Source organism: Argopecten irradians, chromosome 1, assembly GCF_041381155.1.
Source record: "Argopecten irradians isolate NY chromosome 1, Ai_NY, whole genome shotgun sequence".
Taxonomy (NCBI): Eukaryota; Metazoa; Mollusca; class Bivalvia; order Pectinida; family Pectinidae; genus Argopecten; species Argopecten irradians.
In genome coordinates this window covers 26019065-26045771 of record NC_091134.1, presented here as the reverse complement: position 1 = coordinate 26045771, position 26707 = coordinate 26019065, and the positions used below count along the sequence as shown (strand labels likewise).

Here is a 26707-nt window from a genome sequence, read left to right as displayed (position 1 = left end):
GAAAAGTGTAAGGAACCAGTTGATGTTTAAGAATCTGCATAATAGTTAACGGTTGTTAGTGGTAAGTTACGACAGGATTGAATAGTGGCGTAAAGTTACACATGTTTTGGCGTAAATTACGTAACTTGGCAGTAATTCGCGCCAAAGATACGAACTTTCGTAGGTTACAACGCTTTGTGAAAACGGCACCTATGTTTTCTCATGTAGCATGAAATAATATGTTACGACGAGCAAAATCTACTTCAGTCCCGCGCCGATACAGGAGACATATCTAGCCCCGTCTGCACGTCTTCATTCAATAAATGATAATGCAATTGATGTAAGTAGTTACATATATGTTTTGATACATTAATTGAAATGTAAGTACGACTGTATACGTATACATTTTATGAATGAACGTAGAACGAATGTGAGTTGGTGGTGACATATATATGTAATGGATAATTAGAAATGAGAATGTGCTATTCAATAGAGATAACAATGATGATACTACAAATGTACATACTAGAGAGATCGTGATCTCGACCCTAGAGAACCGCCGATGTGAATCCTTGACATCCATACAGCCTGACGTATCTCCAGTAAATGTTCTCATTACGCATGACTTTGATCCAAGTGATTTATTATTTACATCATGGTTTTTGAAATAAACATAAGTCGAACACAAAAAGGCAACATGGTCAACTAAACTGTCAGACACACTATCTCGACTCAATAAGGCATCCCCGATACTAGAAGGTATGACAGGATAAAGTAACCATTGGCAACGTTACGTCTCTTCTGTGATGAATTTTCTTCTTTCGATTCATATTGGCAATTGCTCTTATTGACGATATCGAATAGAAACATCGACACAATATTGTGAAAGAAAAATCATACCATCTTTGATTCAAAATGTATTTCCAAACAACATGCCTTGAAAACAGTCCACTGTTAATTGTACATAAATGATGATACTCGATACACATATATCGATGTAATAAGTTTCACTATCGATGACACTGATCAGTGTTTTATAGTACACGTCATTCGTTGAAATATAGATAAATTCGGACAGGTAGAAGCTTAAAGATGGTAAATAATTTCCAGCTATCCCTTAAAATGGCGACGACTTTTTACAGTGTATCACATTCTTCATTTCCACTCTAAAAGCACGATTGAAAAAAGCGTAAATGATTGGATTGGCTACATTATAGCTAAAGTACATATAAAACAGAACCATGTAGGCCGGTATCATACGTATAGCCATGAGCCAAGCTGGCAGGAAAGCCGCGATAAATACAGCTGTGACAATGAACAGGATACCAGCCGTCTTAATGTTCGCCATTCTTTGTTTTTCCCTTACGTTTTTAATTTTCTCTCGCTCCCTTTCCCTGCTGGACTGCAGTGGCTTTTTCTGAGGCATAAGCGATTCGTTACTTTGATCATTTGTCATTTTCTGTTCCTCGTTTGTTACTAAGCGGGAACTGCTTATACACGTTTGGCTTGCTGTCGATGTTTGATTGACCTGTAGTTTTGAACTTTTGCCATTTGACATTGAATTTTGCAATTTCTTGGCACGACGTGATATCAGAGATTTGAAAATCAGTCCATATAGAATGCCGACCAGAATAAAAGCAATTAAAAACAGGGAGGCGTATATTTTCTGGTAGAACATCCTCACGTGATTGCTAATAAATGTCTCCGATGCTACACACATTCCGTAATAATACTCTGGGGGCTTCGTGGCATCGGCGTTTGACGATGTTTCTGTTGGTTCCGAGTCGTACATAGAATAATTTATAAAAGTTGCCGTAGTGAATGATACATGGCTGCTGACAACAGGCTCACCTTCAGCCTTCCCTAATGTCTGATTTACAGCGGCTGGCGGTTCATATATGCCATAGGAAAAGAAAGGTATGATTCCTAGTGACATCGCAAAGATCAGTAGACCAAGAATGACACGTTTGGCCACCGGAGGGTCCATAGCATGCGTCCATGGTCGACAAATCTTAAAATATCTGTCGAAGGCAATAGCGACCATAATGAAGAAAGAAAACGGTACATTTGATGTAATAAGAAAATGGTATATTTTACATATGGCGTCAAACTGCATTCGTTTACTTAAGTATTCCCATATAATTGTATGGGGTACAATAACTAAACACGTGAAGAAATCTGTAGCGGCCAACGTAAGAATAAACATTGTCGAAGTAGATTTGTCACGTTGCTTAGAGAACACATAAATGACCAAAGCATTTCCAATAGTTCCCGCTACGCTGAATAGACTCAGCATACACATGACGACGAGAATGGCTGGGTAGTCATCATGTTCTTCTATGGACCTAATAGTGTAGTCTGTGATATTGTCCATCCTCTGTTCGTCACCAATGTCTGTAAAGAGAAAGCATACATAATCAATTATACAAAGGGATGATAGACACGTGCAATAAAACAATTGTGTTAACGAAGCACTGATGGTTTTATGTGAATAATCCGAAAACAAGTCGCCGAGAGGGTCTGTATCGCTCACCTGGTTTGCAACGCAAAGTAATGTTCTGAATACAGGTTCATTGTTTCTTTTCGGAAGGAATTCCAATATAAACCTCTAATTTCCCTATTTGGCCCCACTCTTTCCCCTTCAGGGGATCAAAGGCAAAGTTTATACAAATTATGTTACCCCCCCCCCCTTTCTGGGCAAAATTTGGTTACAATCCAAGCACAACTATATGAAAAGTAACGATTTAATGAATTTATCTGTATTACTTCTATTAGGGCCCGCCCCTCCTGTCCCCTTGGGCCAGAGCCAAAATTTATACAAACTCTGTTCCCCTTCCGATGATATTTTTGGCTAAGTTTGGTTTCAATCCAGAACTGTAGAACGAGTAACAATTTATAGGATTTTCATGAGAAAATTTTGTCGGACGGAAAACGGACGCCGCGCTATGGCCAGTTGAGCTAGGTTTTTATTAATTTCTCGGCATGGCCGTTTGGTGTTCAAGCAACAGGCCTGTATGTCAATATTGCTCGGAGAACATTTTATCAATTTGGCATACCGTTGTTGTATGAGACCCGAAGAAAATGAAAATTTTATCCATTTCCGATCAGTTACTTTTATTAGTTTAACGGCCTATGAACAGCCGGAGTCATTTAAGAACATTTTTTCCTAAACAACAGAAAAACTGCAGTTATCAGGGTTTCCGCTGTAGTTTTATCAATTTGCTAAACGACTCCACTATTTCTTCTGTCTTTGCATGTTACAGACTTAAATCCCTTGCAGGAAAGTATTTATTGCGACGACATTAGGCTTTAGCAAAAATTTACGACATTTTTTATCAAAAAAATATTGTCTCTTTCAACGAAACCTTGTTGACAACGTGTGTAGACTGAACTGCATGTCGTGGTTTTTCTACTATTTTTTGTTAGGCTTTGCTCCGAACATGCAACGAGATGTAGTGACAACGGTACAAAAGCATTTGTAATATGGGTGTGCCAATTTCAGCTTTAGATGCTATATTTTAGTCCTTTCTTTGGTCGAACTATCTGTCTTGATGATGTAAATCAAATGCTTGGTCTCACATATTGTCTTAAAAGTCTTGACAGCGCTTTGTTCACATCAAAAAAAGTGTCATTAAGTGGTAGCAAAGTGAATACATTTCGTTTGACTAGACTTTTAAATGCGTAGTATCAAGCGAGTGGTTGGACTATTTGAAAATATTACTTTATGCGCTTAAAATAAGATAATAATCAGTACCTAACCAAGATAGCAATATAGGTTATTTAATGGCACAATTGAAAACATGTTCAATCCACAGTAACGAACTTCATCCAACGCATGTATAATTTGAAACACAAACTTCGACTCTTGGCAAAAAAATTCTGTGAAAGCATGACTAACCGAACAGGGAGTGAGAAATGTTGATTTTACAGGTAAGTAATTTAAGATGGTAATTAGAATATAAGCAATTGAATCCAAAACCACAATTTCAACCGGAGTAATTGGTTAAATAATGCAGATGATAAACGTTTTAATTCTGATAGTTAGCAAAGGGCGTTGTTACGGGTGATATTTGGAACGCTATCAATGTTCATAGGATACAAAAACGGACCAATGTCGAGTAGTCCATGCTCGATACATTTATCAAATACTCTTAAACAGAGTATGATAGTAATTACATACAACTGTGACGGTAGCTTTTGGAGAGCTAGACAAAATCACTATAATTACACAATTTTATGGAGAGGAAATATTTTAAAACGCACATGAATGTTTTAAATGGCCCAGTTGACGAAGACATATGGATTATCACACCTGGACAGCGATTCTAGAATTGAAGTATACATCGCATCTAGGTAAAGGACTATCAGACATTGATAACGGTGCTACAATGCATCAACTTTATTTCATAGCTTAAGCGTAATACATCATGGAATTAATCTAATCACAGCTTATCTGACGAAACTCGCTGTGTTTATAAACCAGACATTGTAAAAAATCAGAGATGTTGTACATGTAGGGCTAGGCAACACTTCGGGATGACTCCGATCACCACTGCTGATAAATGTCTTTCTAATCGCAGACATGTTTTTCACTAAAGCCCTGAAGTAATGTGATATGCGTATTTTAAATTTCAAAACGGTAGCCAGACAAATTGAGCCATATTGGTTGTTAGTTCAAAAAATCCTTGATATTATTTTTCATTTGAGGACTAGGGTGCCATTATATCATTATCCGTTCCGTCTAGACGAAGATGAAAAAAACCACATCCGTCTTTTAAAAATGGATAAAGTATAATCTTGAAGAAGATGTCATCAATGTAGTTTAATTTTGTAGACGTTACAAGGTTACCGAGTATGACGCTATAGTCTCCACGTAATACTAGGAAATATTCCATGTAGCAAGGTCTAGATTCTAATAATCTGATTGTTGTTTTACAATCTCCATTCATTTTTCACAGTTAAGTAACTCGTTAGCTCGTTTTCGACGTTTACTAAAGGATATGCGATGTTATTTAAAAAAAGTTTCTTGTAGTTTCTGTGAACAGCAAAGGTTAGGAAATGAACATACATAGGCATTGCTTGCTGTTCAATCCATTTTCGATTCAATTGAAATAAAATTTTGTTGACATTGAAAGAGCCAAAGTCTCCAGGATGGTCCCTCCTACATACAGTGTGTTCGGCCTGGTCGGAAATTGTCTGCTTTTGACGCAATCGTATGTAGGTGTCATTATTCATCTTTCACCTTGTTTCCTTAATGTACTACATAACAAAACAAACTGGTCACAAACATGTAATACTCTGATTCTATTTAGCAGCAAAGAGAAGCAGACACATACATTTTTAATAATATGGTGTATTGCTCAAAGATCCTTTAAATCCCAAAGCAGCATTGAGGGAGAAGGCCATTGATGGTGGCTATATTACGTATGGTCCAAAATTTAGTTATCTTTCATGATGCCAATACGGAAAGTTTCTAGAGCATAGGGAAACGCTGTTCAAATTAGTTGTATCTTAAATTAACAGGCGCATTTAATGGAAGCAAAGGAAAAAGTAAATGTATATGTGTGAAAGTTGTTAAAGTACTGATTTTAAAGAAAAATAATATTTTATAACTGTTGTTTTTCAAATAATTATTAGGTTTTAGAACGATTGCATTCCATCCTTAGTGACTATTTTGATTTGCATATTTTGCTGACAATGAATGCATCCACACAATTTTTACAGTAAAAGGAATGCCTTTGAATTCAAATAAGGGTCATTACGCATATTTCAAATTCATTATGATCAGATTATCGCTTCATTAATTTTCAAAAAAATTCTAAGAAAAAAAACAAGAAACTAAATGCATGGTAATTGTATAATTAATTCGGAAGACAAAAACATGTACAATTCCGAAGATTTATAATTTTATGAGTTTCACTATTTATTTTGTGGGTTAATATACTATCAATACATAATGTTTTTATCTGTATTAACATGAACATAATCTGCTGGTATTCCATGTCCTAATTGATGATAGACAATATAACTCGTGTTGATAGTCAAAATGCTGGGAGTTCTTTCTCTAAATCGATTTCTGGTCCAGTCATTTATAAAGATTTTATATTAACCAGGACACGGGTTGACTATTAGAACAAGCCACGCGGGTCAAGTAATTTACACACTGCCACGATAAAACACAACACCACTATTGACATTTGACCACACACTATTGTCCTAGAATATATCAAAACATTTGGAGCCCGGCCAAAATTGGACCGAATTCGACTGACCCTTTGCACCAAGGAGATCTTTGACTATATAATGCCAGTGTGCGAACTCTTCTGTACGGTTACCGGATGTTGCGATTGTCGAAGCAACATAAAAAAATGTTTGATGGTCAGGACGAATATAAAATACCGTATTTAGTATGAATAGGAGGGGTGTTGACAATATTCTTCCTAGAGTAAATGATATACATATAACTCTAAAATTGTCTTTCCGCTTTTAATTCATCGCATAAATATTAATAATCACTTGCAATTCTTCCTATATCGAAGCAAAATGATCGGTTATTTGCCATTTGTCGTCCTACGATCTGCAATACCGCCTATGTTATATTGTGAAACGAAAGTTTAAATCCATTACTAGGAAGTTTCCAGTTTCCTGACTGTCTAATGTCATGTAAAATGCCATTTATGGGTAAAAACTACATGCGATCGAATATGAAAAGTGTACGGGTTGTTACGAATGCACTAATTGACATACACAATTTGAATATAATACGTTTAATTTTGCGAATTGATAGTTTGTCGAATTATGTTCCAGAAAGTGAGTACATAAGTAAGACCGAGAAGCTAAGCAGATGTTTAAAACCACATTTCATATGCATTTTCACACTTATTGATAAATCATTGTAAAGTGACCTCTTTTACATTTTTGTAAATGGCACCATGGTTTTCGAGAGCCCGACTGATGACATCTTTTTTCTTGAAACGGACCAGCAATTGTCTTATTCATAACACTTTGTATTATTGTGTAGGATAAATTTGGAAGGCAAATTATCGCGTTTCCCAACAGTAGTAACTGTTTTACTAAAAATGTGATTTTAGCCGCTGTTGCTAGGTGGAGTATATTTTGATGAATACACACGTGATCGATAACATATATTAAGAAAATACCCCACTTACATTGTCAGCTCTCACTTCCGTTATGTAGAAACTCACGAGTAATCCGAAAGCAGTAGTGAACCAACTTATATCGGAGGAAGAGCAATGTCGATCAGTGTTGTTTAAAGTTGTATTTCTTGTAATTTTCAACATCACAAACTCTCATAAAACATTCAATGTGTGAGCATGGATGCTTAAATATGATGTTCCAGATCCATGAAAGCACCAATATACTATTGTCATTGCGGTAAATGTCGCATGAAATGTCACACGTTTTGAAGGAATCGCCACAGTCAACACCATGTTTCAAACTTTCGGGTAATATCGGAAAACCGAATGGCATCATACAGCCGTATCACGTGGTCAATATTGGCAATACCCGTACAGATCGGAATAGATAGGAACAGTTCGGATACTTCTGAGCTATTTGAAACGTGTACACGTTAAAAATCAAAATTTTAATTCAATTGTTTAATAATTTGCGATCACGAACTTTACAAAACTCGGTAAATATCGAAAGTTTAAAACTTATAGAGGCGGAGAAAAATATGTAGAACACTCTAAATACTTTTTCTATGCCAAAACTACAAGTCACAGACCATATAACTTCAAAGAAATTATTATTAATTATGATCAAACTTTTTCACATTAATTTACGTGTTACGAATTCACAGCCCAAGACCGCCACATCTGTGTTACGAATTTACATGTCTAGACCGCCACATCTGTATCACGAATTCACAGCCCAAGACCGCCACATCTGTGTTACGAATTTACAGCTCTAGACCGCCATATCTGTGTTACAAATTCACAGCTCTAGACCGCCATATCTGTGTTATAAATTCACAGCTCAAGACCGCCACATCTGTGTTACAAATACACTGTTCTTGACCGCCACATCTGTGTTACAAATTCACAGCTCAAGACCGCCTAATCTGTGTTACGAATTCACAACTCAAGACCGCCACATCTTTGTTATGAATTCATAGCTCTAGATCTAGACTGCAACATCAGTGTTACGAATTCATATAGCTAGACCATTATATCTGTGTTTCGAATTGACAGCTCTAGACCACCAAATTTGTGTAAATGACAGCTCTAGACCGCCATATCTATGTTACAAATTCACAGCTTTAGACCGCCACATCTGTGTTACAAATTCACAGGGCTAGACCACCATGTATGTGTGACGAATTCACTGCTTTAGACCGACAAATCTGTGTTATGAATTCATAGATCTAAACAGCAACATCAGTGTGACGAATTCACATAGTTAGAACTCCACATGTGTGTTATGAATTCACAGCTCTAGACTGCAACATCAGTGTTACGAATTCATATAGCTAGACCACCATATCTGTGTTACGAATTCATAGACCCCCATATCTGTGTTACGAATTCACAGTCCTAGACCGCCACAAATGTGTTCACAGCTAATCAAATATAATTCAGCAAATGACTGCAGTATTATCAACCTCTGATTAGGACAATCACACTTAAAACAGTTACTATCTTAATTTTAGCGTCATTTTAGCACCATTTTAAAGCAAACAAAGCTAAAACCCACATTTTTAAATTATTACATTATTAATTATGGCGGTCTTACTTTTTATTTGATCGCTGTAATATGTGTTAAAAAGTCTTAAAAAATATTTTATAACTATGTACGATTTTATCAATACCGTCGACTTAATACTTTGGCGGCCATTACGATTGACACGTCTGCAAGGCTAATGCTACAAGACATGTAACTTAACACTGACGGCGCTGTTTTCGTGTGAGTAAATCTTTGTTAGTTCACACAGGCCTTTGTTTTTAACAGATTGTCTTTAACAGTATTATTCATTTAAAACTAACTCAATGGACTTTTGATATGTCTAAAACATCTAACAAAGCACCCAATATGCGCTTGACAGAAAATGAAAGCGCCATTGTTATAAATTCAAAAGCCAGATGACAGAAGCCTAGCCTATCTACTGTCGGCTAGCTATAGGGGAACAATATACCAATACGCAAATGAAGTTGGATACTCTTATATGCTGTGTCTGTGATTTGCTCATTAGTGACCGTCGGATATAATATGCACACGATAACACCTTATACAACGGAATTTCATGACGAATTCAGCAGGCATATTCTTTCCTCGGCTGTTCATTATTAATCATGAAAACTTTTAATGAACGATATCAAATCTGATCCATGTCACTGGCAGTAAAAAGATTAATTCTGAAGGAATATGAAAGCAACAGGATCAGGTGTTTGTCAGTGACATCGCTAATACAAATTAATTGTTGTTGCTTTGTTTGTTGTTTTTTTTAAGTGCGAGTGTCACTGTTTCCACTGTAACTGAGACTGAATCAGATATCAATGATACAATCATTCCTTATTTCGCATTCTATTAAAAATAAGTTTCAGGTTGAATATTTGATTTAATCCTAACGGAGACACACATGTCTATAAAACAACCACTTACTGTTCTATTAAAATGTGCGGGAAATATAACTGGTTCATTCGTTCTTCAAAGCACCCCCCCACAAAGTGATTTTGCTCTATATACAGTAAGTATACACATATTTATAATTAAGCCATGCACAACACAATGAAACATCTTTATAAACTTGTTTATTTCGCAAAAGCCATGGAAATGACGATACATTTAAACGTAACATCAAAACAATAACAACAGCGTTTATTATATTCAGGTACGGTAAGGTAAAAATGGTATCAGGTAAGAAGAAAAAAATGAAGACATAGAATAAAGGAAAAAGTTTGCCAGGATATGTTTTGTAAACGTAATTTCTTGTAACAAACACGGTAGAAGGAAAGGGCAATATGTAGAACAATACCGGAATAAGGCGTTATTATTTCAAGTGACGTGCGGCAAGTTTATCATTAATTTCAAGTACAAATGATTGGCAAATGGTAAAAAATACATAAGATTTCCACATTTTCATATTTCCTATAAATCAAAAATATCTACTAAATACTATCTGACAAATGTTACGCACTGCGGGGTACATGTTGAGATCCAGTAGTGCTGATTATGCGGTACATGATACGAACCAGTCCTAGCAATTGATGAGCTCTCTGATACATAAGCCAGTGTAGACGCGGGCAAGCGTTTACAGGCACCATTTTCTAATGTCGCTTTGGTTTGTGTATCCGAGATAGCATATCAATAATATCTCTCAATGATAAAAAAAACATCCCAGTTTATTTGCACTACGAAACTCCCCTCCAAGTGGATGGTGCAGATTTACAGATAGACGAAATGGTAACACAAATTAGTAATCCATAAACAGGAGTCTTCTTATTTGATTTGTGTTTATTTACTCCTGAGAGTCGTGCTACATTGACATTGGTAAGCACTGTGTTTATGATCGTCGAAACAATTACAGCGTTGTATATAATAAAACAAACAAATCACATTCATTTAAATCTGTTTTTATTGTGCATGGATGCTTATGTACATGCGATAGCGCTTTATACAATGTATGATTACTTCATGGTTTAGCTTGTTTGTTTTTGTAATGCGCCAAAGTTTGTAAAACGTTTTTAACGTGACGAAGATGTCACATTCAAGTCTAATACCATTACATGGTATTCGGTGCGGCTTTGTGCTATTACGCAGACTTTGTTTATTTGATTAATTAATGTCCTATTAACTGACAGGTGCATGTAAGGACGACCTCCCATGTATGCAGTGTAGTGTGTTTGAAGTGCATGGTGCGTGATTTGGGAGATTGCGGTATATTCATGTTATATCTTCTTGTAAAGTTGAACAATTGCCCCTTATATAGTGCTTCATCACTGAAGACACCAAGCGTCACACCCCACACGGTCTCATTTTATACCGACAACGGGCGAACAAGTTGCCCAACTCCATTAATGCTGATTGCTAAGCAGGAGCAGAAACTACCATTTTATAGACCATGGTTTGTCTCGGCCAGGGGACATAGCCCAGAGCCTTATTACATTTTCGGCTATTGAAAACAGGAACAGGCGAATCTATATGTTTCTTCAATTACAAAAGTTTCATACTCTACATCATTACAACCATTGAAAAATTCGCTATGTAGATTTTAGTGTACGGTCACAATGGTCTTTATTTGTGTTCTTAACCTCACAACAAGCTAATTTACATGGTTATTGTCATGCAGAACCACGAATCTTCAAATCTGAGACCCGCCTAAATTATATACGCCATGTGGTTTTCATACAGAGATGCCTCGATTACCGACGAGCAGGCATTATAGGAAATGCTAATTTCATAGAGTTTCGTTATAGTTTGGGGTTAATCAGTACATACACCATTAATAAGGCTGTTTATCTGGGAACAGATTTAATCCTGAGACAGCATTCGGTGTTCCATTTACAAGTACGTGTGTAATTTTACAGTTATAAGATATAAAAAAAATCAAGAATACTTTCCGCAGGATTTATGGTTTGGCTTGAGTAAGGTATTGATCCATGTGATTTTAACAGACAGCCCACTGCATTCTATGTACATATATAAACGTTTTCGGCTTTCCTACATATAAACTTGAGAGTGGTGAACGGCATCAATGTCACGAGGGGAAACTTAAGCTGTCTTCAACCACACGTGTCAACGGCAGGTGCTACGTATGCATACTGTCCGTATTACAGATGTAACCCCAGCGTGAGTGGTTAGCTTACACTCTTTTTGTTCTATGTATTAACGACATTCTCAATTGTGATATTATGTTTGACTAAAACACATTAACACCAACAAACATTTGTTTTGTCCAATTTGATTAAAATACAGATCCTTTTTATCACTACGTTTTATAAGAGGATTTGAGAAAATTCCATTAGGGGTCATGTCCAGGTGACCTTTGAAAATGACCAATCAAATTGCTACTTGCAAAATTTTTACAGTGAATTTCAGGGGACGAAATAGTTTTGGTTTACGTAGTCATCGCGCCCAAGGGGCACAACAAAGCTAGTTGTATATGTATTCTGGGACTACATATCGTTTTCAGTTGATGTGGCAAGGTGTAGAAAATGAATTTGGTATGAACTCCACGTGGTATAAAGGTCATCTGGACGTGACCTCTATGGGATTTTGTCAGATTCTCTATTTAACGGAGTGGTTATAAGGTTCTGTATTTTAATCAGATTGTTATTCAATATTCAATATCTATTTAATATCACATTTCTTGATATTTGTTTCTTTCTTTTCTTTTCACGTTATCTCACTGTCCTATACAATAGACATTAGTTACTGAGTGTTCATAGAATGAAAGAGCACCACTTGTTAAGGGATGATGTGAAGCCGCCATGAACCGATAGCAGCTGCTGGCCATACGTTGATGGTTTATTCGCGGATTATAAGGCTTTTACCCACCTTCAAAAACTGACATATTCTTAAATGACACTGTAATACAAAATCAGGTGAAATGCTAAGAAAATTGAATGGCACCGTCCCGGTTATGTTGTAAACAATTGTTTAGCTGTTTTGGTAACGATGACACGTAAAACCTACAACATTCATGTACTAGAATCACTTCTTCCTAATCTCCATTGACACTTTCTTACTTTAAGATTTGGGCTGGATGTACAAAGTGGAAATAGTAACTACTGTTTCTTCTTAGCGCTCTGCATTTAGGCGGTGCAATGACAAAGCCGTGAACAGGTTTTTTAAGTATCTTTGGCAGTTCCCCCAAACACGTGACATTAATGGAGTCATTTGTTATTGAGATGACATACAGCAAACTAGAACTAAACTATTTCTTGGTAAACTGTTTCCAACATACATCTATTTCCAATGATCCCAATTAGACTTCCATTATATTTTCCCTTTACCATCTACCATGTACCTAACGGATGTAACTGGATTTTGTGTAAAACCAACAAATACCCGGACGAAATAATGTACCAAAATACACTTAGATCTCGCGACGAAGAACATATTGAATTTAAACACGTGTCGTATCCAAGATAATGCGGTTTGGATCTATAAAGCTCTGGAAGTTTTCCAAGTGACTGCTTTTAACTAGGGGCACATATTTATCACTGGTTGTAAAAGAATATGTTAAACTAAGCTTTGTTCTCTCTTTGTTTTTCATAAGTTTAGGTATACATGGGAGAGGGGTAAGACGTTTAGTTTTTTTTTTCTAATTTGACATATTTTTTACATGTTTCTGGTCGATTCATTGGTGCTGCATGTGATAAAACTCAATGGCGACTAGAGTATTTCAAGGCCTATTGACCAAAATAAAATGTAAGTTTACGAATGAAACGACATACGCCTAAATTGAAAGTTTTTACATGAAATTCACGTGAACACCTTGCCTGGGTATTAACATTCCAATAACAGATATGCTATGTAAGGACGGCTATTGATGTGTGCTATGTGTTACGTGTTATTTGGGAGACTTCGGTATGTTCTTGTAGTGTCTCTGAATAACAGATATATCCGAGGTTTAGCTAAATAGATCTAGACGGCAGACATGGGCGCGGACTACTGGCGAATAAGGCGTCCTCCTAAACAAACGTGTACATATAATGATACAATTGCCTTACATACAAATAAACTCAAAAACACTATATTTTTTCTAAAGATGAAGCTTTATCTGAGGTGAAAGTACAACTGTATATTACACTTCTTGCAAGCCTTTATATACAATACAATGTATGTAAACGTTAATTCAGGTAGGCCCAATTAGATGACAGAATATATTATGGTATGTACATGTATTGCATTTAATCTAAAAAATACAAATCGTTATGCTCACTTGAGGTTATGTTACAAAGAAAATCTGACAATATTGCAACAGGGAGTCACCTTCTAGTGAGCTTTCAAACTAACGAAATGGTATTTTTCTCTATCAAAACAGGAACAGGCGAATTGGTAATTATCTTATGTTTCAAAACTTACTTACTTTACACCATTTCCACCATTGAATATCTTATTTTACTTCAAGATAACAATTTATCTCATACTTGACAGGATTATCCCTCGGTTGTTAGGGGAAAATACTGTGTATTTTACTGGGGTAGAGAAAAGACATCTCACACAGGCTTGATTAATAGGATCTCACTTGGGCCTGTCAGGTGGAAAGTGCGTGAAAGATTTTGGCTGGTCAATCCCAAATCCTGCTGAGGGTTGATGTTCAAACTCTTTCACGAGAGTTGAAATATCCTTGTCCATCCGGCAGGCTCATATAAGATTCTTTTTCTAACATACGTTAACGAGAAACGGTGAAGAACGTCGCTGTGCATAATGGTCGCCGCATGTATTGATGACGTCAGTGTCTAGTATGAGCTGTCTTTTCCCTACCCGGGTAAAAGACAAATTGATCTTTTCCATAGCAACAGCGGGATAACCCTGTCAAGTATGGAAGAAAAAACTAATCAAACATGGATCTGTCAAGTGGACGGGGATATCTTAACCCTCGGGAAAGATTTTGGCTAGTCAAAATCTTTCACGAGGGTTGAGTTATCGCTGTTAAGTGCTCTATAACTGAATCATGATACTGAAGATACCAAGCAACACATCCCACCTGGTCACATACTACTGACAATGGGTGACCCAATCGTCTCACTCCCCGTATGAACGCTAAGGAGAAGAAAAAACTACCACTTTTATTGATTTTATAGTGTGTCAGCAGACAGAACTTAGAGCCTCTTTTGTGCAGGCTGTAAAGAGCATTGTGCAACGCCCGGTACCTCACATACTTCCTCGTTATATTGACACCAAGGAGCGACGGATCTGCCGGCGGGAGAGACATCGGTGATTCTGGCATCCACAGGAATCGCGAAACGTGCAAAAGAGGATCAAAAGTTGAACAACACATCGTAATGTTTGCTCTGCGGAAATCCTGAGTAGTGAAAAAGGAGGTACAAGACAGTTGAAATCATTCAATTTCATGGCCGTAGACAATGGAAAGCTCCTCAGACTATCATCTAGAGCTGAATCTAGCTATATCAGATGTTCTGAGATCAGAAACAGCAGGGAAGGGGCAAAGGAAGCCTTCATCAAAGACGGACTGAATAAGAATGAAAACTTCTTCGAACCAATAAAAAACCTGAAACTGAAAACCCTTGATGACATGATGATGAAAGTAACCACTGCAAACAACAATGTGGTCAAGTAAAAGCAACATGGCAATATTGCTTTCCAGCTGTTTGTGAAGTCTCAATGCCAGCATTTGCAGTTGGATCTGAAGGAACTGATGGCGTACCCATTAACCCCTGTTACCCTGGTACACAGTGGATGTACTGCCACCGCAGCTCATGCGTACTTAGTAGGTATGCATTTAGATATTTATTGTAGTCAGTAACTTTGTTTGTTTGTTTGATTAATTAACGTCCTATCATCAGCCAGGGTCATGTATGGGCGGCCTCCCATGTATGTGGTGTGTTGCGTGTATATGTGCGAGGTGCATCTTTTGAGAAACTGTGGTTTATTTGTTTGTTTGATTGATTAACGTCCTATTACCAGCTATGGTCATGTAAGGACGGCCCCTTATGTATGCGGTGTGTTGCGTGCATGTTGTGCGAGGTGCGTGTTTTGGGGGACTGCGGTATATTCATGTTGTGTCTTCTTGTATAGTGGAACTGTTGCCCTTTTATAGTGCTATATCACTGAAGCATGCCGTCGAAGAAACCAAGCAACACACCCCGTCCGGTCACATTATACTGACAACGGGCGAACCAGTTGTCCACTCCCTGCATGCTGAGCGCTAAGCAGGAGCAGAAACTACCACTTTTATAGACTTTGGTGTGTCTCGGCTAGGCGACAGAACCCAGAGCCTCCTCACAGGGGCAAACGCTCAACTCAAGGGCAAAAGTGAGGCGGTGTCAAGAGAGGCCTTAGGAAAGATCAAGTCAGTTAGGAAGAAGAGAAAGATAAGATCCTTAATTTAGTCGCCTTTTACGATCATGCAATAAGGGCAGTAGGTACAATTCTAACGCCTTACCTTTGTGTTCTGTCTTATTGCATTGTGAAACTGTTGCCTTTTTATAGTGCTATATCATTGAAGCATACTGCCGAAGACACCAAGCAGTACACCTCACCCGGTCACATTATACTGACAACAGGCGAACCAGTCGTCCCACTCCCGTTATGCTGAGCAGAGACTACCACTTTTAAAGATTTTGGTGTGTCTCGGCCAGAGGACAGAATCTAGGAAGAAAATTAATGTAGGGAGAAAGAAACGATATTATCCTAAATTTAGTCGCCCTTTACGATCATGCAAAAGGGGTAGCTGGTACAAATTTAACGCCCTACCTGCAGGGCCGAGTCAGTATCTTGAACATGACGTGCAGTACAACATAACGTAATGCGACTTCTTCTGATCTATTAGAGTAACTTCTCCTTGTTTCTTTCCTATTCTTTTAATCTATCCCAATAATAATTTCGGTCCCTCTAGGAGGAGATTGCGATTATTCAGGAATATTTTCTGAATTATATGTGCATTGCATTACTTGCTAATGACGTAAATAATTTTTGCAAAGCCCATCTAGTAAGACAATGTACTATATAACTATATCCCTTTTGATTACAATGCTACATTAAAGGAAACGTCAATGAGATTAAAAGCGAAAGTCATCGGATGTATACAAGCTCAATTTTAATGGCGATATTAATGTTTTATATTTACCAAAACAACATCGGCATAAACAGGAATGCCATTACTTCTCTACGACAACGAAAATAGCGGTCATTTCGAGAGATATACCCGTAGTAGATACATTTTTTCGATGGCTCGCGGTTTAAAAATTGTTTTGGTAGTCTTGGCATGCCAAATTTCCTGCTTTTATCAGAAAGTGTATTTTAGGTCACCTGGGTCGAAGTCTCAAGTGACCAATTCTAATCGCCTTTTGTCTGTCGTCGTGCGTCGTCCGTCGTATGTCCGGAAACAATTTACATTTTAGACTTCTTCTCCAAAACTGCAGAGCAATTTCAATGAAATTTCCCACAAACCTTCTAATGCGAATCAAAATTGTGAATTATATGGTTCCCATCCCCCAGGAGGCTGTGGGAGGGGCCAAAAGGGGTAAAATTGACTAAAATTTCAAAAATCTTCTTCTCCGCTCACAGATATGGTAGAATCAATTACTCTTCATAGATAGAAAGGTCGTTATGCTCTTAATAAAAAGTGTGAATTATATGACCCTTGGGTCTCTAGTTTGCCCCTGGGGAGGGAGTTAATTTTACTATAGTTTATATAGGGGAAAACACTTTTTTTTAAATTATTTGGTCATTTGTAACAGGAAATGAGTCAAATATTGTCAGAATTATCAGTATAAATTGGCCATTGAATCATATTAACAAAGTTTTCCTGACTGACCCCAGGAGCCTTAGGGACGGGGTCAAAAGGGATCAAACAAGCTAAGACTTCAAAAACCGTTTCCTAAAATTCTGGAAATGGTAGGATTAAATACTTCTCGTCGATGGTTTAAAGGTCCTTTAAAAAATCGTGAATTGTATAACTCTGGGGTCTCCTGTTTCTCCTTGGGAAGGTCAAATTTACTATAGTCTATATAGGGAAAACACATTTATGAGCATTTTGTTTATCCATTTTCAAAGGAAATGAGTCAAACTTGGTTAGAATCATTAGCCTGAGATAGCATTTTAATATAATATCCATATTGGTCCTGGTCGACCCTGTAGGGGCAAAGGGACGTGGCCAAAATTAGCAAATAGGCGAAAACTTAAAAAGTCTGAAAATGGTAGAATCAAATTCTCTTTAGAGGTGGAAAGGTCTTAACGTGTTTTATGAAAATTGTGAATTATATGACCCTCAAATTAAGTCTCACGTTTCCCCTTTGGGAGGGGTCAAGTTTACTTTAGTTTATATATGAAAAACACATTCATGAAGATTATTTGCTCAGTTTTCATAAGAAATGAGTCAACCTTTACTAGAATTATTAGCCTAAGATATAGTATTTTAACATGCATATCAGTCCTCGCTGACCCCCTGGGGGACCAGAGAGGTGGGGCCAAACAGGGTCAAAATGACTTCAATATTTCAAAAAAATCTTCTGAGTTCACAGGTTTGATGGAAGCAAATACTGTTCATAAATTTAAAAGTTAAATTCATAAAATCACTGACCGACTTCAAGTACCGGTATCTTAGTGTTTATATGTCTTTGTTTCATTCTAAACGAACTCATGTGACCGTTAAAGCCTATGGGTCTCTTGTTTAGTATGTCGCTCTACTAATTCCAACATCAATTTACCAAAAACCTGTAAAATAGCGTTGCCTAGTGCACGTTAATGTTTGCTTGATTGATTAACTAACGTCCAGTAACCGTACCAAGGGGTACATGTGGTACTTACACCCTTCCTACCCCTTCCATTGTTTTTTGCAGGTTTGTTTCGCAAATCTTTACCTGTAACCTTTTTGATATTTTGATTTATAAATTAAGAAAAGAAATTAAAGATAGAAACATCACTTAGAATTACTGATTTATGTAGTTAATGGTTTGAAAATGCAATATAAACATACATACGGAACGAAAACAAAATCATGTTTGGAGCATTCTTTTGAGCAAATATTTCAGCATTTGAATTGATCTATCGTGTCAAAGAAACATGAAACAGCAGATACATGCATGCGTATTATACCAATGATGCCAAGCGACTGTCAAAGAGCAGTGTTTCTTGTATTGTTTGTTTGGTGTTTTTTTGTATTATCCTGAACAAATATGGCTTTTCATAGGCTTCCAAAACCAACACGTCCCTTATGATTATGACTGGTGAAACGGCGTTATCAACAAGCGGAAACCTTTCCATACTTGAGAACTATTCAGCTGTTGATTAGAGCTTACAGCTAACACAACTTAAAGGATTTGTGCAGTCAAAAAAGATAATTTCATTTTATGCTGGGAATAGCTTTATTAGCACGTATAGAAACGCGCGACCGGAATAACCTGGCAACCGTCGATATCGAGGTAACATATTCTGACCGCCAGATTATGGATATTTTCTAGCCCTAAATTGCCCTGCAGGTAGGGCGTTAGAATTGTACCTGCTGCCCCTATTGCATGATCGTAAAAGGCGATTAAATTTAAAATCTTATGTTTTTTCTTAATGCCTCCATTGGCACTGCCTGATTTCGGCCTTGAGCGTTCGCCCCTGTGAGGAAGGCTCTGGGTTATGTCCCTTGGCCGAGACACACCAATGTCTTTAATAGTGGTAGTTTCTGCTTCTGTTTAACGCTTAGCGTAAAGGGAGCGGGACGACTGGTTCGCCCGTTGTCAGTTTAATGTGACCGGATGGGGTGTGTTGCTTGGTGTCTTCGGCGGCATGCTTCAGTTATATTGCACTATAAAAAGGGCAACAGTTCCACTATACAAGACACAGTACGAACATACTGCAGTCTACCAAACCACGCAACTCGCACTTCACACACGCTATACACTGCATACATAGGAGGCCATCCTTACAAGACCCTGGCTGTTAATAGGACGTTAAAGAAATCAAACAAACAAACAAAACTAGCCCTAAACCGGAAGTGGCGTGATAATAGTCCTGGCTTATAGCTGTACTATAGATAATGTGCTGTCACTTCTACAGACGTTTATATAAATTATATAGTCGATATGGTGTTTTTCTAAGATTTTATCAGGGAAGTTAATCGTACAATGATTTGGCTCGAATATAAATAAGTAAACGTGTGGAATTCAATGTTCAAAATACTTTAAATTGTGCGCTCTAATTGCAAGTATCTTCATGTAATTCTAAAGGAAAATTCACACAGAAAGTTTATGAAATGAGTTCAGCAGCAAATACGATAATGAAATTTTCCTGTAATATATACATGTATATGTTCATTTTTGTATCTTTGTGATATTTTATTAATTCCGAAGTTTATTGAAAGTGTCAAATGAAGTTTACTTCTTAAGTCAACAATTATAGAAAGAAAAATGATTTTCAATTACGTATACATATATATAATACTTAACGTACGTACATACACTGATGATTTATCATTACAAACATTTATGGTATGTTGCTGACCGATACCTATATTGAAATTCATTGATAAATATTTGTTCTACATATGGTAGAATGAATTTCATTTTCTTATATTAAAAACACTATTTTTGCAGTCGGTGCGATCTCTTTCAAATTTCAATCGATATACTATAAGATACAGTGATATAGATATATATTAAGCCATCCATTTGCTTGATGCAAAACATGTGGTACATCGACCAGGATGTTATTTATCTGTACGTATTAATTAAGCGTCAATCATCGAACTCACTTGTAGAAGTTCAAAATGTGTTTGCGATATGGCGGCTGTGGCAGCCATCTTGGATTTCGGATTGACCCGAAAAAGAAGAACTCTTTGTAGGGATCATTTTAGGCAAGTTTCAGCCAAATCACACTGGTAGAACTGGAGAAGATGGTCCAAATGTAAAATACGCACGGCGAACGTCGCACGACGACGAACGAAACATGACCCTTAGGGTTAGATGACATAAAAATGACCTATTTCAACTAAGATTTAATCTTAAAAAATAATCAACTCAAGTACAATATACTGTAATTACAACATCGTGGCATATTCATGCAGCAATCTTCCATAATTTCAAAGGTATTAGTAAGGATTTTAAGTATAATATACAAAAGGATCACCAATGAAAGTATTTTGAATTCAAATATAGTCTACTATAATTTAGAAAGATACATAAAAATATCGTAGATGTATTTCTGCTTAATCAAATGTTCAGGGTAAAGTGGAAGGCAACATATGGATATATGACTTTTCGATTTACGTTCGGTACCGTAACTCCAATATAAACAGAACTGCCCACCGTCCACATTTTATTGTTTCCTCGATAAGTCTCCATCTTACCGGCAAAAATTTCATGTACGCGATATCTATATATGTACTCTTGCTTATTTTTGTCATTTTACTCTTGATAATACCCAGAAATTCAGATAATATACTCTATATATAAATACTTGAAATAATCAAGAATCCGTCATTCACATGTACGCCCTTATTCAGACTGATCAGAACCATAATTTGATATCATCATCACATTGGACTTATTATCTAATTTATAGTTAGATTTACTTGTTTGAAATGTAAAATCTATATCATAAAGGTAGAATAAACATGTACTCGAACACATATTGTAGACCTAACGTATACCAGAGATTTAAATAGTATATAACACTGCGTATACGTTATAAACTGTGAAGCCGTGGACTAATACACCAGCATACCCAGAAACGATTACGTCACGGTACGTTAAACTCTTCAATTCGGACTAATACATTTATGACGTCATAAGACCACATGACCGCCAAGCTCATTATCTTGAACTGTTGTCGACACTACCCGTAAATCACGACCAAAACCAACCTATAGCACTAAAAACTATGCGATTTGTTGGATGGGCCTTGTTTTTTTCATTCATTCAAAAATGGCTGCACATATCCTTTAAATAGACACCATATAACGGAATGAGTTTGGTTTGGTCATTTATCATTTCATTTTGAAGAAGTTAACCTCAAAGAACTGTGAATGAAAATCATTAATTAAAGAAATGTCATTGAGCTCAAAGTTTAGATGGGGTGCAAATGTGTTGAATTCCGAACCAAAAACTGACAATATTTTAATATAATTGTTTTGCATCTACATATACCTTTTCTTTTTATTCCTTATACTTATCTATACTAAAAAAGAGTCAAACTTTTCAGATATTTGCGCCCGTCAAATGTTGACTGCTTACGTCATCATGACGTCACAATTCATCAGACACTATTCGGCAACTTATGGGCGCAACACTCACAATTTCTCGGCATATCACTATATTTACACTTGCTAGGCTTGTTCACTATACGCAAGTACTAGCCGATTTTGTTTACCATAACTGCATGGTAACTTTGAACTTGCGTATGAAAATGTTCTATGCAACGTAAAGGGACTACTTTAAAAAAAAACACCAAAAAACAACACATGGCTTTGTTTACATTTTGACGCAACATCACGTGTATATTGTTTTTTTTTCTTAGAATTTTGGAAAAATGTAAACAATACACATATGTATTATATTTATATATGATCCAAATATTTTTAAAATTAACAATTGTATAAAGAAACGAGAAAAAAAATCCCGACGGGCGACGTGCAGTGCTTTCATTTTTGTTAAAAATGATAGATGTCAAATGTAAACATTACCTCTGTGTCTGTGTTCGTCCTACGATCGAGTCTTTTGGATGGACGGGCGTGAGACCTTCTGACAGAGGTTAGTTATAAACATATCCTCCCGTCTTTTTTTCTTTGAGAATTTCATCATGTGTACTATAAAACATGCACTGCAAGTAATCCACGTTTTGACAGCTACGCGTCACCACAATTACATTGTATCCATTGAACACAAGTGAAGTTATTCCATCTATCGATGGCGATGGGTATAATTACATGGCTCCCAAGGATGATATATCGTCAAGTCAGACGACAGTCTCAAACACATTTAACTACTTGAACATTGGTGTTTTGACAACTTCGGCAAACTCCAGTGTGTAAGCGTGCGTCATCTTCGCCTCGCTGCACAATAACGGTCACCGAGTTCACACATGTGGCCGAGTACAAATACTTTATGTTAGATTCTATTACGCTACATATTAACTTTTAGCAAAATTGGATATATATTTAAAGTTCTGATCTGATTAAATAAAATTATCTCTGAAACTACCGCGCCCCATAGAATATATTCTTAGAGGAATTGCTCCATACAGGCATGGTTAACATAAAAGCGAAATCCAATCCCTATATATGTGGTGAGAATCAGACGGATTCAGAAAAAAAACCAGGCACTTTGTTTTATATCAATGTTCTATCGTTCTGTGTACTGTCAAGTATTTTATCTTTGATTGATCGCAAATCAATGAATTCAGTTTTTGTAATATTTTATTTCAAAACTAAAATCCCTGCATTCATTTTATTTCCTACCATACACTCTGATTATGCATGTGTAATGAAGGAGATTCTTTCGTATTTAGATACAAGATTAAAAAAAACAGTTGTTGACTGAGTTTTAGATCTGCATGTGTTGAAATCTCGGACTTTGGTCTTCGGCTTCCGGCCTAAAACGATGATGTTATAGATATGTTCAATATTATTTAATTTTACATCGCATACATGTAAGCTTTTCTTGACCCACGCTGCTCCTTTTTGACGAATTAATATCTTTGGTTAGGGGATTTGGATTCCAGTCAGACAGGTATTTAGGTAACACCATTAGTGGGATACTACCGCTTTGTTTTATAGAATAAAACGTAAGCGTGACCGACCTCCCAAGAAAGGGTTGGTCTCCAAGCTCCATTAGGTTTGTCTTAAGCACTTAGTGCAACTAAATGGCTATGCCAAGTAAGCCATCAGTCCTTAATGTACGGTAATATGGTGAAAGCTGGATAAGCCTTGTATATAGCCCAAGAGAAAATATGTCCATCTCTAACTGTACATTCTAACACAAAATATACAGGGTACAGTGTTATGTCATATCAGATAGCAATAAAAAAAATAACACTTCTCGGATTATAATGAATTTTCCTTTTTGAAAAAGTAAGCGCTTGCAAAAACACGTATCTTTGGGTTTTATTTTATATATTACCTTAATCCCAGAAAAGATATTAAAGAATGCATGCCATTCTCTCAAACCATAGAGAGCTCACTGATTAGTCACTGAAAACAAGAGGCCCAGTGGGCCTGTATCGCTCACCTGATTCAGGCTAAGAACACAAGCTACCCACTTGAAGGTTTTAGAATTGAACTTAATCTATTTTTTTCAACACATGTTTTTTTTGCTATATTTGCCCTATAGGGCCTCCCCCCTTCTGGCCCCTGGGGAAACAACTCAACCGTTTATACCCAATTGGTTCCTCTTCCCAAGAAAGCTTCAAACTAAATTAGAACTAAATCCCTTCATTCCCACAGAAGAAGCATTTTAAAGAATTTTCTATAATTCCCCTATTGGGCTCCTCCTTTCATGCCCCTGGGGGTCAAGGGTCAGCGTTTATATAGAAGATTGGTTCCCCTTCACACAAAGAAGCTTCAGACCAAATTCGAACTAAATCCTTTTTTTCCTGCAGAAGAAGGGTTTTGAAGAATTCGCTAAATTTCCCCAATGGGGCTCAGCTCCCTGGGGGCAGGGTCACCATTTATACATGATTGGTTTCTTTTCACCCAATGAAGCGTCAGACTAAATCCTTCATTCCCACAGAAGAAGAATGATTTTAAAGAATTTACTATATTTCATCTATCGGGCCCTGCCCCTCAGGCCCCTAGGGGCTAGGGTCACCGTTTATACAAGATTGGTTTCCCTTCACAAAAGAAAGCTTCAGACCAAATTTTACAAAAGAAGGATTGAAAAGAATTTGCTATATTTCCCTTATTGGGCCCGGCCCCTCAGACCCCTGGGGGACCAGGGTCACCGTTTATACAATATTGGTTCCCTTTGGCCCAAGGAAGCTTCAGACCAAATTTGGTGAAAATTTATTTAGCCGTTTATGACCAGTAGGGATTTTTGTGAAAAGTTGACGGACGACGCACGCCGCGCCATTACTTAAGCTCACTAGCATTTCGGGCCCGGTGAGCTAATAATGAGCCATGCTGCAATGCGTTATATCATATAGGATTTTTTTTTTTAAATTAATAACAACATCGTCGTTATATCGGAAAACCATACACTTACCACTTCAGTGTTGTTTGATGGAAACTTGTAACCATATTTGTATGTACCCTGCAGGTACGTTAGAACTGTACCTGCTGCCCCTATTGCATGGTCGTAAAATGCGACAACATTTAATATCTAATCTTTTCTTTTCTTCCTTACTAACTCTCTTCTTTCTAACGTCTCCCTTGACACTGCATCACTTTTGGCCTTCTGTTGAGCAATCGCCTCTGTGAGGTATGCTTTGGGCTCTGTCCCCTGGCCGAGACACACCAAAGTCTAAAAAAATGGCAGTTTCTGCTTGAGCTAAGCGCTCAGCATTAATGGAGTGGGACGACTGGTTCGCCCGATGTGAATATAATGTGACTGGGTGGAATGTGTAGCTTGGTGTTTTTAGCAGCATGCTTCAGTGATAAAGCACTATTAAAAGGACAAGAGTTTTCACTTTACAATAAGACACAAAACTAACATACTGCAGTTACCCAACACCACGTATTTCATACACGCAACATACCGTTGATTTAAACAAACAAACAGACAAACAAACTATATGGTGTAATGGAGTATTATGGACCGCCTGTGTATTATTTAATTGAACAGACAAACAAACTATATGGTGTAATGGAGTATTATGGACCGCCTGTGTATTATTTAATTGATAAATACGATCCAATTCTATAATGCTCAGTATTATGAGCCACTTCAGTATTAAGTTAAAGAGTAATATGGAACACTTCAGCATTGTGTAAAAGAGGATTAAGGAACACTTCAACATTGTGTAATAGAGTTTTAAGGAACACTTCAACATTGTGTAATAAAGTATTATGAGCAACTTCAACTACATAACGTTACTTTTTCCCGCGTTTTCATTGGCTCAACCCCCGGGCAATATTGAGCCATAGTCCCGGGACTATGGTTTACCGCGGGACTATGGTTTGTCGCGCTTTTTGTTACGAACGTCATATTGACGAAAATGACGTCACTGTCGCTATCTGCGCTGTTCTCTGGCAAACAAGCTGTGTGCGGACGACGATTTGCAAAACACAAATGTCTCGGTTTGGAAACTTGAATGCTGACGAATTTACAAGGGAACGAAATATGCTGTGAGTATTTTCAAAGATTTCTACCTGGAAAAATGTATTTAGACGCCTCCGGTCATGGCATTTCAAAACGTTAGACATGTCCACGCTCGTTTAAATAAATTGTTATTGGTGATCGTACATGATTGTTTGTCCTATCATTTTTTTCAATTCGTTATGTACTATCCGTCTCGGGTACTATGCCATCCCTCGACAGCACTATGAGTCCATCGTGCCCTCAAAAGAAGGCAATAATATATAAATAATATACATGTATAGGAATTATGAAATACATACTAACCACTAAAGCATTATAACCCGATAACAGTTTTATGCCAGTTGTTAAAGTAATAGAATTATCAAATGTTTTGAATATATAATTTTCAGCGTTAAGAAGATGTTTTAATGTTAAGGCATGTTTAGTATTACAGAAGAAACAACACGAACATACCACAGTCTCCCAAAACACGCACCTCACACTTCACACATGCTACACACTGCATGCATGGAAGGCCGTCCTTAAATGACCCTGGCTGTCAATAGGTCGTTAGAATAATCAAACAAAAAACAAACGTATTCCACATCGTCTGAGTTGATGCACAATACCAGACCGTCAAAATGTGTCAGGACTTCATTATATAAACCCTTCACTCGGCAACTGTGGGATTACCGTTGGACAGATGCTAATAAAAACAGCCATTCACACCGATCGTGCGTGTCAACAGTATACAGGCATGTGGAGAGAAAACGCTTACATCAAACGTTGTTATAACTACGGGGTAATCGTTTTAGGCCGCGCTTTAAAGGTGCTGGGTGATAGGCGATATAATTGTC

The 26707-nt window shown here is 37.1% G+C and overlaps 1 protein-coding gene across 1 annotated transcript; it reads right to left on the bottom strand.

The window, feature by feature from the left end:
• Window positions 1-692: 692 nt before the first annotated feature.
• LOC138320370 (cholecystokinin receptor type A-like) lies at window positions 693-20419 on the bottom strand. Its single transcript, XM_069263333.1, has 2 exons — window positions 20372-20419; window positions 693-2512 (listed from the first exon to the last, which is right to left on the bottom strand). Exons 1-2 carry the CDS (start codon window positions 20417-20419, stop codon window positions 1097-1099), a joined length of 1464 nt encoding a protein of 487 aa, XP_069119434.1. The 3' UTR covers window positions 693-1096.
• Between the last annotated feature and the right edge of the window lie 6288 nt (window positions 20420-26707).